We start from the raw sequence: 20,767 nt of genomic DNA, 5'->3' as shown, positions 1-20,767 counted from the left end.
GACAAACAATTCTTTACAATTTCGCCTTTAACCTGTTTTCTATTTCATTATTTGTTTGCTTAGTTTTTTAGGGACTGCCACGATGATAAAAAAACAAATGCTGTTAAATAGTTGCATCTTATCAAAATTATAATTGAAAGTAGACTATTAAAACCGCAGAGAGGGGCAAATATGTATATATATATATATATATATATATATATATAGACAGTATATATATAAACAGTATATATATAAACAGTATATGTATATATCCCTACTGTAAAATCACACCAATGCTGTAAAGCTGTTTTATTTATTCAAAATAATTTATATACAAGAGTTATTTGTAACATTTATTTCCTGTAATAAACAACAAAAAAACACAGAAATTATACAAAATGTAATAGGCTACTGCTACTTAATTTAATGCCACGTATATTGTATTGTTTTTATGAAAGCTGGAATGATGTATGTGGATCTAACCTAATGTCTTATCAAAACCTACTGGAACAAAGCCCAATACACACTGCATACAATATTTTTGTATTGGTTTTAATGGTAAACACTTTTGTAATTTTTCTAATGGAAACCTTTCTGGGGTTTTATATCTGCACGGCCCTGTCCAAGAGAAAGAACTAAAGATGTCCCCTCTACAGTCCATCGTGCAGGAAGGTCCATAAATCTCCTTGGTGATACAAAAACATTCCAAAAACATGTATTTTTGTGGTTTCTTCAATCAAAACGAGTTGAAGCTACAAGTGATTGTTTTGGCATACCCTCAAAGTCATTCTCGGCGGGCACGCGTGTTTTGATCCTCCTGTCTTTCATTATGAATTAGAATGCACGCTCACTCTGGAGCGACAGCGAGAAGGGCCCATAACAATATGTCAGACATGATTCTGTAATCGAATATGATCCGTTCGCTCCCTCACCTCTCAGACGTAAAGCAGAAGTCCCGACCCTGCCTGAAGGAGAAGCTGAATTTAGCATATCCAGCACCCTGCCCCTCATAATGACTTATTCATGTAAGCTCCTCTCCAAGCCTTGGCATATTTTACTCTCATAATCAAGGTGATGAGTCGCATACGTTCTCTGGAGTTCTCTGAAGAAACATTCATCTTTAAACGGTTTGGGGTTGCTGGGATTATAGGTGTTCTTTACAAATCAGACTAACAGCTGAATACACAACAACAGTGTTAAAAGGTCCCGCCTAGACGAGGCCCGAAGTTTCAGCTTCTGTAAGGACATGGTTGTGGTCATTTTTATTCTCCAATAAACCTAAAGGGATAGTTTGCCCAAAAACTAAAATTCTGTCATCATTTTCTGACCCTCTTGTAGTTTCAAAGCTGTATGACTTTCTACTGCAAAACACAAAAGGATATTTTGAAGAATGTTGGTGTCCGAACAAAGGTGGTACCCATTCACCCATTCATTTGCATTGGTTTTGTGTCCATACAATAGTCAAAGGGCACCGTTGTTTGGTTACCAACATTCTTTAAAATATGTGTTTTGCACAAGAAAGTCATACAGCTTTAAAATGACAAGAGGGTAAGTAAATGATTGCAATTTTTTGCCGTTAAAATAAACAAGATTTAAAATGCTGTGTAATATTTGTAATGAGAACCTTTAACATTTCAAGTTTTTCAGCAGAAAAAATGTATCCCAAGCAAAATGACAAAGGTTTATTGTCGAAGCCTGTGGTATTGTGTGCATACGAAACAACCGTGAAATGTTTCGTCATACGAATACTAATCTTCACATAATACAACATTTTTTTATTCTTCTGCATGCTTAACTGATCATTTTATTGATCACATTAAAATTATACAAACACATACAGTAGAAATCAATGAAGGCACATAATGCGACAGTGCAAAACATACACCTTGTTCAATCCAATGCAAGTTTAAAATGGAATGCTTTGTATTACATTTCACCAATCGTATATACGGTAATGCAGCTAAATTCCACCTTAAGTGAAAGAGCAGAGAAAGGGCTTTAAAAGGTGCTGATATGTCCATGGAGGGCCTGATTTAAGACAAATCGAACATTTATGTAAACATCTTTAGAAATCTGTCAAAGCACATGCAAGTATTCTCTTTTAATCTTAAAACCCAGAGTATCACAGATTTTTTGTAATATCCAACTCCCCATACATTAGTGGGGTGTGCACTTGTTTATTGAGCACTGTCACTAAATGACACATGATGGCACTTGTAGGACCCGTCCTTAAGGGAATGGGGTGCTTTGCTTCCATACCGTAATGTCCTGTGCACTTCTTGTTTGTGCGCATGTTTTCTGCACCTAACATAATCCCTAACAAAGAACAACATTGAATCTCTAACCATTTCTCTAGGCATCATAAGTGAGCATTTTCAGAGCTCTGGTCACTGTCGTGGCTGTCGTCGTTCAAAAGCGAGTCCGGCGTATGATGGAGTCCAGTAATGCTCGAAAACTCAGAGGGCAGCAACGTGCCCTTTTTAACGTTCCCAAGCTCCTTCTCTCTCGCTACCGCCCCCTGCTGGCCTCCTTTCACACGTTTCCATTTCATTCGTCTGTTCTGGAACCACACTTTCACCTAGCGGGAAAAGAAAGACATACGAGTTAAGCACACAGCAAAAGAGTAAGTAAGAAGATAGGCAAATTAGCACCCGGCTGGAGCACATGATCTGTTTACTGTGGTGGTTGGCTGGTCTCTGCGAGAGAGGTCGATCAACCCATGACTCACCAAACTCAAGTAAGCCAATATCCCTCTATCAGGTGCAAATGTCCCATACGATCAGATAACCGGCCTGCTATTCCAAGGCATGATTCACAGTTTGGATTATGCATCTGTGAAGATCTTGGAAATTGAGTGGTAACACTGGTTTCAATAGTTTGTATCTGGCAGCTATTTCCAGATCAGCAATAGCAGGCTGACAAACTGGCCCCAACTGTTCTGTGGCATCAAATGTTTCCGTCTTTTCCGTGCAAGTTCAGTCGGAGCCAGTGTTTACGTTTCCCAGAAAGATGATTTAGCAGTTTCTTAAACTGTCATTGCAATGCCAAGGCCATCATACAATTTATTTCTAGCTGGCTATAGGCAGCCTAATGTCGTAGATGAGGGTTACGTAAAAGGAAATAAAGCACAAAGATCATCGTTTAACAACTAACCAAAAATGAATAGAAGCAAGCTTGCTGAAACTATAAAATGTTGTTTAAAGTCTTTTTTTAAATAGGTACCAACGTAGATGCTGTTACCCGTTACGTCGTTTGTTCAAAAGCGCTTTAATTTTTGAAGAGACAATCTTTAATTCACGATAATTCATTCAATGTACGTTTCATGAAGAAAATGATCCCATGATTTAAGTAGGTATTTTAAGATTTTATTTCGTTGTATTTCGGGATTTTATTTCATGGTTGAACACTGTAATTCAATGGGCCACCCAGGTTCACAACTGTCAGCACTGTTAGACCGCCGTCCCCAAAATATATCTGCAATGTTTGCAATTCTCATCTCGGCATGGAGATAACCTGCATGTTAACCTACTCAAGTTAACCTACGTCTTCTTGTAACTAGACTGATAATATGGAAAATACACACACAATTTACTGTAGATTTGGACTAAAGGAATAGTTCCTTCACGATGAAAATTCTGTCTTCCTTTATTCACCCTATTTTCATTTTAAATCTGTGTGACTTTCTTTCTTCTGCATAACACAAAGGAAGATACGTATTTAGAAAAATGTTGGTAACCAAAAACCGTTGTTGGGGACCAAGGGTTTAACATTTTTCAAAATATCTTCTTTGTGTTCTGCAAAAGAAAGAAAGTCATGAAATGACCAGAGGGCATATAATAATGACATCATTTTAACTTTGGAGGTTAACTATAACTTTAACTTAAGGTTACTAATTCTTGCGAGTGAAGCAGCGCTTGCTTGACCGACCGAAAAAATGTGTTGCGCATAGTTTACGTTGTAGTTAATGAATGGGCCAAATTGATGCAAAAAAGACCAACAACCATTAAACATTTTAAATGTTTGCATTCACAATGACTGTGGCGCTTTCTATTAGATTTGAATGCTAAATATTCTATCACACCGTATAGTGTGAAAAATGATCTACACAACAAAGTTTCAATGGTGTCTGTCTGTTGAAAGATTAAGGTTGAATAAATCGCATATCTTTAATTATTAGTATTAAAAGTTAAGAACAAACCTTTTAACAGGAATATCAATGTAGTTCTGCCCGCAGGCATGTAAAAAGTCATTTTATTAAGACTTTCTGACTTAACTTTGGCCCTTACATTATGTGACCAGTGTTGGTGGCCACTGAAAACTCATAATGTTATGAGTAACAGCCATCACGAAAGTGCAGATCTCCACAGAAGGTTCACACAAGGATCGCATTGCAGGAGACAGATTTGCTTACTTGTCGTGTGGCAGGGTTTTTAATTCTAAGCCTAGGGAATGCTTCCCTTGAGAATATATTATAATTTAAGACCACAGATGTCACTGTATTGAGTGATACTTGGCACGCTGCAAAGCCTGATGAAATCTGAAAGATTAAATTTTTTAATTTTGTTGGATGTCAATTCAAGAACTCATTTAGAGCCTTTGAATGGTGCTTTGGAGAAGGCTCGAATGACTTGACAATGATGTCATATCAAACAAACCAACACGAGGTCAACCATTCAAGCACACATTAGATCAACCATTTATGTTTTTAGCACTCAATAAACTTCAAACATTTAATAAGATTACATAGTTGTCCATTAAATCACCAAACTGTTCCAACGTCCCATATTTCTTTAACTCCATATTAAGCGTCATGTGCTATTTATTTCACATATGTCTGTAGGAAGTGCCTTCCCACGCACAAACCAATTTGTAAAACGGAGCGGGAAGGCCGAATCGCCTTAGCGGACCAAACTTCCTCTGCCTCTCCCTGTTACTTGACTACAGCCAAGAGAAAGAGCTTTTGGAAACATCTGGAATACAATAGTCCCACTCTATGGCCACAGCTGGATAGAAAAGCACAGAGGCCGATTTAAAACCTGACAGAATGATTGATGAACAGGCACGGTAGAGGTGGTGGTCATCCGTCTCACCTGTCTTTCCGTGAGATCCAGGTTCACGGCGATTTCATAGCGCCTCAGTCTAGTCAAGTAGTTGTGATGGGCGAACTCGGCCTCCAGTTCTCGAATCTGCTCTTTGGTAAACGCCGTCCTCTCCTTTCTTGGCTTGTTGCTCACGTCCGATTTGTAATTCCCATCTTGGGACTCTTGAAAGAGAATGAAGAAAACATTTCAATACACTCAATGATGACACACGAACATCACTATAGCCACAAAGCTTTGCGAAGGAACTACATCTACGTCAAATTCTGCTACAATTTTGAAACCAGGGAACACATTCAAATGTTCATTTCAATGCGATCCATCCAATGAAAAACACTGAAGGGTTGAAATGCCAAAAATGTTCTAAAGAAAACCGGGGAAAGTGTGAAATACTTCCAAATATATTTTACAATACAGCTATTTCATGTGTTAAATACAGTCACACAATGAGTTGGCTCTCACCACAGCACTTTCCAAAGAGTTAATTTGACTGTTTTGGGATTTTTGCTACACCCTTGTAGTTTTAATATGGAACACAACATAACTGGAAGATGTGTAAAATAAATGTCCTTAGTTTATTTACCTCAAAACTTAACAAGTGCCTTTCACTCGCAACATAAAGGCAGCCAACACACAATTTTAAACAGAGTGTTTCTAATTCACTTTCTCTATCAATAACATAGAATTTCTGTACTTTCCCTATAGTTTTAGATGTCTTTGTGTGTAACAAGACATGGATACATAAAAGCACACATGTGGTTATTTTAAGGGATGGACGAGAGCTCATTTACATCAAGTCGTGAAGATCTTAAATAGGATACTCAAAAAGTCAATAAGGAAATGTCACATTAGACAGGTAACCCAAGCTGCTCTCATACCAACATTCCCCAAAACGACATTTGCCTATGTGGAAGTTGTCACTTTTTAACCCAGACAATTGTTCAGGACTACAAGTTGCTAAAAGGGACAGTTCACCCGAAAATAAAAATGATGTCATAATTAACTCACCCACAAAGACATTTTTCCTACCATGGTAGTCAATGGTGGCCAGGAACTGTTTGGTTACAAGCAGGCCATGCCTGATTTTCAAATGGCACAACGGGGTGACAAAGGTTTTGGGATTATTTATCTGTGGGTGTGGAGTAAGTGCTAATCTGACAGACGATCTAAAACCCAGCTGTAAATCGATTTAACTTTGTTAGACCCCATCTTCAAATGAAGAGATCAACTTCTGTTTAAGAACAAAGCTATTTAAAACCAGAGCAATAGTTTGAAAGGAACATTTAAACACGAAGCACTGTGCAAGTCTCACTGTCTCATGGATGTTCAAATGAAGTGTCAAATCACTGCTGCAGCTGATGGCTATAAACACATGCCAGACTGGTATTAAATGGTTTCGCTTACCGGTTGCCCGGTACCACTTGAGGTGGGTGATGGTGACTTTTGGGTTCTAAAATTTTTTTATTATATTAATTAGATATAAAATCTAAACATTTTAGGATTGATATATAAAATGAACATTTCAATGTAAAAATGAAGAAGATATGAGACTCTATCTAAATCCAACCATGCTGTGATAACATGAAGTTTTGCAGAAATTGGTGAAGTCAAAGTTGCAAAATGTCTTTAAAACAAGTACCACAAAACGCTGAAATATCAATTAATTCTCAGTTGTACTTTTGACTTTAATCGTTTTTAAACGGATAGTTTACCCAAAAATTAAATTCTGCCATCATTTACTCTTTTGTTGTTACAAACCTGTGTGATTTTCTTTCCCAGAACACAAAGGAAGATATTTTGGTGTCTGAACAGCGTCAACATCCATTCACGTCTATTGTAAAGACACAAAACCAATGCAAGTGACTGGGTGCCAGTTAACAACTTTCAAAATATATGATTTTGCTTGCAGAAGAAAGTCATACAGGTTTGAAATGACAAGAGGGTGAGTATATGGCGACAACGTTTTGGGGTGAACTATCACTTTAAATCAGAGAAAATGCAAAACGTGTGGTCTCAGACGTGGACCACATTGTATCTTTAACATGTCACTTGATAACAGCAAGTTGTGCATCTGGCCGTCCCTTGAAATGGTGTCCTCTCTTGCCCTTTTAATGGATTCCCAAATGTAACATAGCTGTAATGTATTTCACTGAATGTGGATCCGATCAAAAGAAATGCGGAAAGGCACGTTTACTGCGTGCTGAACTACACATTGTGGAGTGAGAAAAACCAACACAAGCGCCTTTTTGAGAACAAGCTGTTCTCAGTCTTAAGTCAACATTTTCCCGACTTCTTGGCATGGCGGTCACACCACCGAAATTAGGCCTGTGTCTTAACTTTTATCTCTCTTTAAAAATAACTAAAGTCATGGAAAAAAGGAGTGATTTTAAATACTACAGTTACAGTGAAAATTCACACTTTTACTTTAGTGTTCTAGTTACACACACTGTGGTTGTAATTTATTGGTGAAACAAAAGAGAAAACCAACATGAATATTATTCAGGCCCACATTAAAATATACATGATAGGCTGTTGTATTCTGTCCAGACCAGCCATGTGTTGTTTTATTAGATATGCAAGCTAGTGCAGTCAAGTTGGAGTCTATATGCACATGCTTCAATTAAAAAATGTGAAAATATTTTAACAATCTCTTGATGAATAAATTGATGTACATTTAAATTATAAAGACATAAAGCAGAGTATTTTATAATCGTCATTTATAAATGTGAATGCGTCATAAACAGTGTATTGCTTACAATCGTTTTAAACTATTTGACTAAATATAGACGGGAAATATCGTTTTTTTTTTTGTTCTTAAATATTAGCTTAGATATTAGATATCAACCTGCACACATTATTTTGAAAAATAAATTGGGTATTAAGAACGATACAGTCATATCAATTGCACTGTCATCATGCAGTGTAACGTGTGTTTGATAACTCAGGCCAAATGTCACGCAAAATTTGATCTTAGATTCATTCCACAAATGTATGATGATCCATATGATACATTAATACTGCCAACTGATATCACAGATGACAGCATCTTTGCAGCAGAATTATTATTATAGAGATCGGTTTATAGAAATGCATATATTTGTTTCACTTTTAGAGCACTCAAAGAGCAGGACATGCAGTATATTCTAAACAAATGTTCATTTTGTTTAATTAACAATAATTGTTCAATTTACCATATATTTTTTTCTTGTCCTGTTTTATATATCTTTGGATTTGAAAGGGAAAAAAAATCGGGTCGGCAACAAAAATAAACCCAAGCTGCTTTCGTGTCGACTCAAACGTTTTTAAAGTTTCTTTTAAAGTAACAAGATCATACAAATCCATTTTATGATCCATTTTATGCAGTGGTAAATTGATTTTTGACCGTAGTCACAACCATCGCCGAGAAGACAACGAAGAGATGTGATTTCTTTATAGGTATCAGATTAAACATCTATTTTTTTCAGCAAATGCTTTTCAGACAAATTACGTAACTAGTGACTATATTTCATTCTGATTTAAATGCAAGAACTAATACTAAAAGCAAGCTGCCCAAACATCAGCACAGGCATCTGTGTTCTAACTCTCAGACCATGGCTTCTTTTTTTTAAACAGTAGTAGACAAAAAAGTGAGGAGAGGAAACATACTGTACGAGGCCAAATGTGAATCATGTGTGCAGTTAAATGCCCACACAAGAGTTACAATCTGCCCTTTTGCTTGTCAAAATAATTGTTTCTGTGCGTGTTAGCCAACACCTACAAAACCTGCATGCAAAAACATCATTTTCAAACAGTGGGAAGATAATTTTCCGAAAACACAAGTAATGCTCTCAGCCCGATTGTTAGAGCCATTCAAATGGTTTGTGACTCATTAATCATGTCTTTGAATTACATTACAAACTTAACAAAACTTTTTTTTTGAGAAAAAGTCACCTTTGTGATATTCCACATAATATTATAAAGAAAATGTTTAGCCTTTATAATAATGTTAAGCAAAAAAAGATTTTTTGCTAAATGCATTTTGTTCTTTATATAAAAAACAAAATTTTCAAATTGAAAAGCTCATTTTCAAAATGTCACTAGTTAAATTTCTTACCAGAGCTGTCACTTCTCCGTTTACTATTCCTTTTCTCCGCCTCGGCTGGCGACATCGTATGAAACCCAAAATCCCCCCCAGGAACACAGGAGGCTCCTGAGGGCACCCCTCCGCCAAGGCTCGGCGTGCTGGCGCAAAGGCTCGGGCCCCCAGGTCCCATATCAGAAGATAGCGAATCAGGGGCCGAGATGCCCAGTCCAAGGCGACTACTGACTGGTGAGGCATTGGACGTCTGGGGAATGTGCCACCCTGTCTGCTGTGGTTGGGGTTGTGGGTGCAGATGATGGTGTTGCTGGGAGACGGGTGGCCCTCGCTGGTGCCCGTGCCCCCCAAAGAGTCCCCCCTCCTCACCTGGGTAACCACCTACAATGCAGGTGGAGGAAGCAGAGTTGGTGGAAATGTCAGGGTAGGTGGAATGGTGCTCAGAGCGTCCGAGAAGAGCGAAGGCAGGGTGCAGGGCCTGCGGAGGGGCGTGGGGGCTGCGCAGACAGCCGAACAAAGTGTGATCCATCGCATGCGAGAAACCAATGCGTCGTGAAACGAAAACCCCAACGGCAATGAAATTTCCCAAGGAATGAAAAAATCTGTAATCGAAAACAACACACCGCAAAACAAACGGCGCAAGTTCCAAAAACTGTAAGTCTGCTCACTTCACATCCACTTAAAAAATAAACACTCAAGGAAAAATGTTTGTGTGTCTGTACACGTGTGTGTGTGTGATAATCCCCTGTGCGCACAGACGGAGAGTTGCCAGGCAGCGCTTGGCCGAACACAGGAGCCCCACGGCTCAGCCGCTGAATCTCAGTTGACAGTCTAGCATAGACTGTGGCCCAGCTGAGAGGGAAGGTGCTTCCTAACAGCGCTCGGAGTTTGGGCGATGGGCTGGGACTATAGAGGGGAGTCTGTGGAGCAAAGAGGGGTGGGAGATGTTATAAATAGGCCGGTAATATGAGAGGGAGGCTGGATCACGGATCTCTGCCTCAACTGTCCGAATACACCGAATCTAGTGAGTCTAGCCCGATATAGCTCAATAAATCTAAATCATGTTCATGTCCAAAAATAATACACAATTCAGTTTTTTACATTTTGACCTTCAAAACACTTTCCTCCTGTATTTTGAATCATTGTCTCATTCATTATTTTATTCCGTTTTTGGACGTAAAGAGATTTGTTGAGAAGGTCAAAGAGTAAACAGGTTAAAAGAGTTAATGGATTGTTGATCTTCACCACTCCTGCTCCACTGTTTAAAGATGATTTAGGGCATAGGGGCCACTTGCAGTATATCTTTTTAAATGGGAGTACGGGGACAAGCATGGCTTAACTCAAATCTCATAACATTAACAGAGCGAAAACCTAAAGACAAATGGTTTTACCTGTAATTAATTATTTTCATAATAAATCTGTGCAATTTAAGAATAAACTGTGAAAAACATTATACATTAGGTGCAATATGCTATATGGTACCTCCTTACTGCTGTTAACTCTACATACTGTATATTGTGTATATTGTATATATTGTAACTATATTTTGCAAAAGGTTTATCATCTTTATTTTTATACAGTATTTATTTTTTATATAGTATTGCAATGCTACACCATTCTGTGTATCGTACACTCTTTCTTACTCATCTTATATTTTTGTCAGTGTTTATTAACACCAAACATTTTTGATAAAACAAAGTCATTCAAAATAATGTACACTATTACATTATCAATAAACAAGTCCCATTCTGATTTACATTACATTAGTTTTATTGTTTAACACCATCGTTTGTTTATAGATGACTTGATATATCGATATCTATCAAACACCCTAAATTGTTCTGAAATAAAAAGTTATTTAATTTCTTATTTAAGTCCATCAGAACATAATTATATTGTATACATATCAAACATCTTTCCACTGAATGAATATGGATTTATGCAGGAAACATTAGCTGTTGTCCTTCTGCATTATAGTTCTAATACAAGTACCAGAGGCTCATCACGGCTCACACTAGAAAGCTGTCGCCATTTACAAGTAACTTGACTAAAATGTTTCACCCACACAGACAGATATGACGGCAACAGCACAGAGAGCAGGGCCTTTCTCTGCTCAGAGGAAGAAATCAGATGTGTTGTGGGGGAAATAGCTTTAACAGATGGGGAAAACGAGTCTGGAGACTTTATTTGGAGGGAGAGAGACAGCGAGAGATGGTCATTCTCATCTAACAGAACGTAGTGTCACACAGCCGGTGTCTTGGGTGAGTACCTCAAATTCCCTGTTTATCTTGCTTATTAGTGGAGGATAGCGTTATATCAAGATACTGCCTGACAAAGGATGCTGTTATTTTTGTGGTTTCTCTCTTTCTCTGTCAGTCACGGTCTCCTCACGCACCGCCTTGTGTCGTGCTTGCCCGGTTGGATCTCACGCAAAGCTTTGAGAAAGTTACATTCAGAAATTTCGGATTTGAGGGTTTTTTGACAATAGAAAGCTTAAATAAGAAACGAGAAAGGAAAAATGAACTAGACAGATGAGACAAATATAATTAAAATGGTTTTTGTATACTTGCCTGGACGTGATGTGAATTACTTACAAATTTAAGGAAGATATTGTATTAATAAAAAACTAAATAAAATGTATATTCAGTTACTTTAAAAAGATTAAAATAACATATTTTAGTGCATCAGTATAGGCAGAAAAATCAAATGAGTGTTATGTTGCGTTTTACCTGTGCTTAAAACTATAAGAATAGTGATTCTTAAAAAAATGCAGAAATTCTTTCTTTTAATGATAATAAAATGCTGTTTGTTGCTGTATTTTTTGTCAAGTGCCATACTGTCACATCTGCGACACATTTGCAAACACAGACTGATGGATAATTAAAAACAGGCTTTGAAAGGAATTCTCATTTTAAACACACATCAAGCATTTCTTCTGTAAGACTTGCCACAAATCAATACAGTTTATTATCGGCAGTATTTGAGGTTGCTCTGCCAATTACAAATGCACAAGGTTTTGGTACATAGGCATCATTTCCTCTTTATAAATAACTTCACTTTTTGTGACCAAGTTGGGATAGATAGTCCAGTTGATGATACGTATATATAAAATAGAGAAACTTGAATATACAGTCCTGCTCCATCTGCTGCACTGCACACACACTGACACATTTTATTTAAGCAACATTTTTCAATTCACACAACTAACAATAATAAACTAATCTTTCAGATCTGCTGGACCGATATATTGTAATTCAAATCAAATAATTACATTTACACTGTATTAAACAAACACTGGCCAACGGAACAATAGCGCTCTTTATGTTGTTTAATTGCAGAGGATAATTTCCAGCAAGAGCTCTAATAACATAATGTAAACAATTTATACCTTGAAAGAAAAATAACAAACAGGACTGATTCAGTTCCCTACTTCTATTACCGTTACCATTGAGCTCTGAACTGTGTTGTGATTTAACAAACGTAAACATTTGCTCACCGGTGGATTCTGTGGACTGTGGCATGATTCTCGGATAATACACGGATGCTCTTTCAGTCCTGATGAAGTATCAGCGTTCAGGCTCTGAAGTGTTTGTCTTGTTGTCCAGTTATTTTCATGTGGTCTGGAAAACTACAAACTACAATGAAATCTTCGATTAAAGTTTGTCCTGATTTAGACAACAATAAATACCTGACAATGCAATGCTGGGAATGCGAATTAAATTATTTTTATTGTACGAGAATTTAAAGACTGTAAGCTTTTGTTGTACAACCATACATATATTTGGACTGGATTAGCTACATATTCGAATAAATCTAAGTGTCATTTATTATGTACAAATGTATCGCATTTATGTAGAATGCAATATTGTTCTTGCAAGTTACAAATATACCTTGAATGCATGTGTGTGTGTACTGGAAATGTACACAACACAGAGTCTATTTGGATGCACGTTACAAAAACAACATTCAGCAGCCATGTCAGATTACACGCCTACACTCCTCCATTCTGTTTTCCTCCACTGAATGAATGCGGTTCTACGAATCTTTGAATTCGTGCTACAAATTGTGTCTATATAAACTGTATAAAGGTCGTAGTCAACGGGTTCAATTGGTTTTATCCACATGCTTTCCCGGCCGCAAAGAATGGTCTAAATACTGTAACAGTCAACTGTATCACTACAAGGCTTTTGTACCCTCCAGTCCACCATTCTGTTTTAATAAATCCTTTCATTTCAAAAAGTGAAGTCAACTTTTTATGATCTAACAGCTTCCTTCTCGCTCTTGGTGCTCAAGACGAAGGCCAAATCCCAGCATGCTGGAGACTCCCTCTAGCTCCTTTATACTTGACTTGGGAGATTTCTTTCTGAAGCGACTAATGGATTCTCAATACGAGAGTAGAACTTTATCAGAAAAACCCATGTGTGATGTCGGGTTCTTTCTCTACGGTGTGCTGTTTCGGAGTTTATATGCCGATGACGCCCAGATATTAATGCAAATTTTGAACTGAGCTCCTTTTCAAGAGTTTCAATTAATGAAGGAGTGATGTACAGTAGAGAGTGCTGAATGTAAATGACTTACTGACCTCTACTGGCGGTGCAAATGCCAGTCTATACGGATGAGCTGATATGGCATCACTTTGTTTCTGAATGACATACACCTGATACGATGCAGATTGTAAAAAACGCATTATAAAAATCACCTTTTTTCAGACCTTTAAAGTAAAGATAAATATTAAAGGTTCTGTACTGTTTTTAGCGGACGGTAACCAAATGAAAGAAATTGGTGCAATGGTGGTCATGGCTTTTGTATAAAAGGTTATATTGTCTCGCTCGCACCGGCCACACAAGATACTCTCTGGAACATTCTCGGAATATCCTGGGATACATGCTTGATCAGGTTTTGTCCATGATAGATCGAGTGCAAGCTGTCAGAGAAAAAAAAGGAAGATCAAAAAGAAATTCATCATATACATTTCTCAAATGAATCTATTTGAACCCATACACTGTATTTTTAAATTGTTGTAGGCCCTACCAACAATATAATTTATGGAAAAAATCATTTGAATAACATTTTAATTAAATTTGATTTTTTATCTTATTTTGTCATTTTGTAAACTAAAGTTTGCTTACAAGAAACATTTTTTTTAATTTCTCTTCTTAACAACTGTTTTGCTCTCTAAAAAAACTTAAAAGAACGAGAAAGAAATATATATAAGAAAATAATATCCAAATGTGTGCTTTAGTAAAAAAAACTATGATCTTTACTGACAACATAATTATGTTTGTCCAAAGTGGTGAATATAGTACCACTAAATGCCTCTCCAGTATGGCAAGTATAATTTCCATTAAATAGACAGGCAATCACCCGTGAAAGGAGAGCCAAGCTAAAATGGCTGGTTTTACCTCCTCATGCTGTCAATCATATTTTGATCCAGCCCAACAGAACTCAGTGACCCCTGCATATTTTTTACTCACTGGGGTCAAACACACACACGCACACATACATACGGGTGTTCTCCAGGGAGCTGTTACTACATTACTTTGGACGTTCTCGCCTAAGAGTGGGAAGTGGAGCTCTTGAGCATTTCCCCATTTTGCTGCGGGACAATCCCATCAGCCTCTAATCAAGCCTGTGGTTTGGTAGCCAGCTCCATCTCTATCCCATGATCATCCTCTTGCAAGCTTCATGACGCATTCCCGGGACAATAGGAGGATATTGAAACACTTCGGCATCCACTTGAAAGTCCCGAACTTCTCTGCCAGATCACTCACAAGGGCAAAGAGCTGACATTGTGTCACCCTCAGAAAATGGACTGGTTTTGTATGCGCGTGTGACCACCTGTGTATCATTCCAAACCTGACATATTCATTCTAAAAAGGTAAATGTTTTAACATTCAAGCTTCAAAATGATTCATTTTTATATGAACTCAAATATTTCTCATCAAATCCAGATTACAGATACAATTTAACTTAATTTCACAACTCCATTCTTAAAGAAACCATTTTCTCACTTGTTAAGCAATTTAGCAGAAACATTTGAGACTAAATTGATCCTTAAAATGAAACAAAACTGAGAACTCTATCAAATCTACTCAGCAATGAAAGAACAAGCTCATACCAAAATAAATTTCCTCTGGAAACTATAGATTTCAACGGAATAATGACATCAATTTGGATTTTATTTAGAAAAAAGAACCAATACTCAGAACCACCAACAAATAAGTAATTGTTATAGATAACTTTGCTTATATTAAAATCTAAATGTCAAAGTCTCAGGCGAGTTTCCCTCTGAGCGTATGAGACTTACATAAGCAGATCGTAACGTTTAACCACACGAGACAGATACAGGTCCAACCCTCATTCAGACCGTCTCAAGAGATTTGTTACGGACAGACAGCAAGTGGAAGAAACTTACAGTATATGACCCAACATCTGCCTGGATGATGGGAGAGAAAAATCAATGTGGAGAGAATATCTGAATGGACGGTGATGAACAGTTTCAAAGTAGCTTTTTCCACAACAACAGGTGATTTCCTCACAGATGTCCAAGGACCATCAAATTATTCAGTGCAACCGAGACATCTGTCATGGAGTTTCAATATAACAACAAAGTTTTGTCAGACAGACGGGGGTGTCGAATAACGTTTTGCCGGAAACCGAAGCGTAGGACGATCTCAAGGGACATGAATGTGCTTTGTTACAATTGCATTATAGAACAATGAAACAAGATTTCTCATTTTGGCTGGATTTTGGACATTTAAAAAAAAAGACATTTTCAAAAACAAAATCTTGAAAATTCCAGAATCCAAGGCATTTTACAGGAAATGGAAAAAAAATTTCCGTGAGACGGAAATGCCGGGGATCGTCAGGGGTGTGTTAAAACGTTCACCCAGAACTGAGATACATTTATAAAGATAAAGTCAATTTAAAGCCACTGAAATAGTTGGGTTTAAACTGTGACATGGTCATGATAGGATCGACTAAAACCCATTAGATCGCAAAAGACTTGGAAGTGGAACTAAGAATAATCACAGCTGGAATTTTACTTACAGCAAGAAGTACTACAATGCATCGCAACTATGGCCTAAGGGTTAGGCTTACATACTTTTAATGTAAATAAAACGTTCTTAACAAAAAAAGCGTTGCAGTTTTGTTAATTTGTCATATACAACCAAACACCGTATGAAATGCAGAGAAATGTTTGGTACCACTCTCTGCCCAAGAAGAATATACTTTGAACGTTAGAAATAAAAATCTATAATAAATACAGATATGACGATTTTTCTTTCTTTACAAGCTGTTATTTACTGTAACATTTACAGTTACACTTTCCCATCCATCAAGAGTGCACAAAGCCGATGTCACATCCTGTTGCCGTGTAATCAAGACATCATTATCCCTCCATCTCCATAAATAAACACTGTTTAAAAGACACGCAGGAGCAGGTAATGGATGTTTCTCTGAGCGTGTGTGTATCAAAGACTGCCAAGACACGAAGATCTCTAAAACACACAAAGCTCCTCACACACTTGTGGGCAATTGTGTAAATAGCGTTGATCAAATGTCCCACTGTGAGCAATTTTCTCTCTAAATGGGCTGTATCGCATCTTTCCGCATGTTTATCTTTTCACTAATAGACATTCTTTTTAATAAGCAGGATGAAATGTGTTTATCACAGATTGAGCGATGTCATTTACTCTCCACAAGGTCCTTTGTTCGTTTTTTGTTATTTGTAGTTTTCTTTCAGACTGGGATGATATTATAGAAAAATACTGGAGGAGAAAGTTGGAATGGAATAAGGACCCTCAAACCTGCATCTCCCTTAAGAGCATCACGTTCTACTGCTCACTATAAATCAAAGCAAAAAGAGAAATAGAAAAATGCACAAATCTCTCTTCAACAAATTTCAACTAAAGAAAACATTATCCTCTCCAGATTAGATAAAATCCTAAAGGACGAAAACCAAAAGTATTGGCTTTGACATTGCGGAGGGGGAATGCAAGCTTCTGAGGTTGAGGCCAGGAAAGGGGCGGAGCCTGTACTATGTTTGAATTTATTTTAGTTTACATAAAAGCAGGCCATAAATCACTTCTGTCGTAACTTCTCCTTCTCCCCCGTTACTGCATTTGTGTATCATTCTCTACTCTCTTCCCCTTCTTCTCTATTTTCAAACACGTCTCAATCATTTCATACTAAGTCACTCTGAACGGGTTTGTTCATTCTTCCTATGTTATCAGATAATAAGATGTGGCTGACCCCTCTAGGAAAGGTTCTGTTTTTCTCGTGCGGAAGAATTAACCTCTCAGACATTACCGCAGCGCAGCCTGCGGTGTACAGATTTTGGCCGAGCGTTTCCCTGCTTTACCACAGCCTGTGGGCTCATGGGGCCCCGTCCCGCCCTCTAATTAGATTACCCAATGCTCCCAATTTCGTCAGGCTCCGCTCTAGACAGCCCTACCTTTAGAGAGCTGTAATATGGGGTCTTAAAGGCAGGAAATGACTTATATGGCAGGATTCTGTTACACCCAATGGTGTGCTGACAAAACAAGCTCTGTGAAGTCACGGACACTCTTCAGGATTTACGGCCCAACGGGAAACCCATCACTGTAAAACATTTGCGTAAAAAACAGAAATATACCGTAAAAAAAGTTCAATAAAATTATAGGATATAAGGATATATATTAAGCGTATTTAAAAAATAAACTGTAAAAAAAATTGGTTTAGAGAACTATAAATTTTCTGGCAACTGCTGGGGTGCCAGTAATAAACTGTAAAATAACAATAGCGCCATTTTTCTTGTAAATTTGTGGTCTTTTGCTCTAATTTTGCGGTAATTGACTATTTTTTAAAATACATAAATAAATCTGTAAAAAACCAGCAAAATTCTGTTGTTGGGTTTCTTTTTACATTTAACGCCTAAAATCTAAAAAAAGTTTAGTAAAAATAGTTTTTTCAGTGTTGGTTCTGTAAGGGACCTTGCAAAAAACGTCATTGGCAGGTTCGGGTCAGAGAAGCCAATTAGAAACAGCACAGTTGGATCATCAAGCGTTGGGCTGCTGTAGGAATAATTTCTATGGTGAAGGTTTTGGATCAGACTCTGTTCTGAAAGTTTCTGGGCAAGAGTACAGTGTCCCTCTTTTGTCTCCAAAAATATACATTTTACAGCCATGCATTGGCTGCTAGAGCCGAGTGCTTATAAACAGGGTCTTTACCATCAAGATCAAATTTAAATCCTTAAACCCTAAACATGGGTATGGGGTGTATCAATCAATATTGAATCAAAAATTAAGAGAGCAGTCACAATTTTCATTTATTCAGCACGTTTAGATGTGATGTGGTCAGTCCAGTCCAGTGTCTGTTGAATTTCAACTAACTCAAGGCTCAGAAGTCATCCAACAGCAATGTGAAAGACTGATGTGCACCTGATGTGATCGGATAATGCAAGATAGACGTGAACTGCCAGAACGAACGCAATGCTTGATATTATTATTGTAAGCTAAATCAAATGTGTGGTACTCACCTAAAATGAGCCATTATGTAGTTTACCAAGGTCTTCCTTTTTCATTAGATAAACACGCACATCTCATTGCTGTAACATCCAGCCTGGACCAGTATTTCATCTTAAATACTAATCAAATTCACAATCACTTGACAGTTCCCCTATATTAAAGATAACATTTTAACCACAAGAGAAACTAGACATTTAAATATAAAAATGATGACATCACAAATGATGATAAGCATATGAAAAGTTATAAAATACAAAAGAAAATGTATATGACAAACCATAAAATGATCACTACACACGTCCATACATACAGTATATTAACCCCATTTTGAACTCCCACGACCTCAAGGTTGAGAACCTTTGGTGAAGAGTATGTTTGTCAACATGTGGTGTCAACATTGACACAAGAGCCTTCTTAAAATTGTAAGATGTCTGTTGCCAACAGCGCTGACTGTGTCTGACTTTTAAAAGTGTACATTTTCAAAGTAAAACTCACATTGTTGCCTATACAAACAAAACTGATGAACCTGCTTATTATCATATTGATTTAAAAAGAGACTTCATTCTCAATAAGCATTCTTGTATCATTGCAATGATTGCACAAGAGATTAGATGAGAAAGCGATCAGTAAACAATTTTCTCATGACTTTAGATGAAATCTGACAAAATCAGACATTATTTTTTTTCATGAAAGCCTTCATCTAGATATGGAACAGACCTGGGAACATAATTGACCAAAGGTGGCCAACACAAACATCGGAAGGCCTTGGCTTCACAAATTCACGAACGATGAGTGTGGGGGTGTGTGAGATGATGCGGAAGAAAACTGTGAGGGTCTTTTTCTGGTTTCACAGGGCAGAGGTGGTGAATTTGAGTGATGTACGATCATTAATCATTTCTACAGCACAGTAGGAAGCAACCAAACAGACCGCAATGTTCAAGAGAATGAACTCAAATATTTCTAAACATGTGCTTAACGCTATGCTTTGTGCTTTTTCTTTAGGCACATCGATCAAAGAAAGTGCATTACAAAAGATTGACGAACAAATATATAGCTGGAAAACAAAAATTAAATATGGAATAAGTACAGACAAATAATAAAAATATCTTTTATTTTATTTTAGATGCAATTCAATCTGAAAGGTTTGGTATTTATACCACCATCCGTTACTTTACCTACTTCTTTAGGTGGGTCAAACTGACTTTTCTTGCAAACTCTTTTTTTACGTAGCCCACTTGCTGAATAAATGATTTTTGTTTATTTAAACAAAAATGATCAACTGATTTAAAATTTTAAGCAAATTGCTTTAAAATAGTAAATACTGACTACGGGTCAGAGATGTGGTGCAGATAGTGTGCATGGCCATGAAAGTTGCAAGTTCGAATCTGGTACCTCTCAGTTTTTTGGCTTTGGTTTAAATTAAGATATATCTATAATAAATAAGTAACTAAGAGTAAACCGAAAGCAAACACACACTGCATATCCGTCTTTGCTTTCTCACAAACGTATCATGAAACTCCTTATAATTGTGGAGTTGTTCACCCGAATACAACAGAATACTGTCCAATTCATTTGTAAAATACAAATGCTCCATAAAACATGTCAAATTTAAGTGCATTATGTTTGTGAGCGTCTCAGCATGTGCATCTTCAACTCTGATAAGCTGGTCTTCAAAACATGAGGGAGAAATTTGTCTTGCGCTGCCAATCCTCAGAGGTTCTACTGTTACAGACAAGCAAGAAAAATTCACCAGCAAGCCACATAAAAGCTGAAGAAAATAAAATTCATGACTGAAACAAAGGGAGGGAGCAAATCGCGCCTTAAGCTTCATTTATACTGCTACATGCATTTTACATGCTGCAAAGGAAAATGAGATGAGCCTCTCTCATGCATAAATATGGCAAGCCATTTCACAGATGTTCTTGGTTAGCGGTTTTCTCAGAACCTTTCACACAAACTCTCAAAGCTGTAGCAGCAAATGAACACGACTCACATTGTCTAAAACTAATCCAGGCATCCTATAGTATGTCAGGCCTCAGAAGAAAATTATTTTGCATAAATTATGCAAACTACACACAGATCGACTCAAAAATATTCAAGTG

General features: G+C 37.3%; 1 protein-coding gene across 1 annotated transcript; it reads right to left on the bottom strand.

Moving 5' to 3' along the window:
* Positions 1–1,517: 1,517 nt before the first annotated feature.
* On the bottom strand, positions 1,518–10,053 carry meox2a (mesenchyme homeobox 2a). The gene is made up of 3 exons (XM_079482107.1): positions 9,175–10,053; positions 5,073–5,245; positions 1,518–2,560 (listed from the first exon to the last, which is right to left on the bottom strand). Exons 1-3 carry the CDS (start codon positions 9,683–9,685, stop codon positions 2,342–2,344), a joined length of 903 nt encoding a protein of 300 aa, XP_079338233.1. The 5' UTR covers positions 9,686–10,053; the 3' UTR covers positions 1,518–2,341.
* Positions 10,054–20,767: the final 10,714 nt, after the last annotated feature.

The sequence above is a fragment of the Barbatula barbatula genome, assembly GCF_947034865.1.
Source record: "Barbatula barbatula genome assembly, chromosome: 19".
NCBI classification, from domain to species: domain Eukaryota; kingdom Metazoa; phylum Chordata; class Actinopteri; order Cypriniformes; family Nemacheilidae; genus Barbatula; species Barbatula barbatula.
This window is presented reverse-complemented; position numbering and strand designations above follow the sequence as displayed.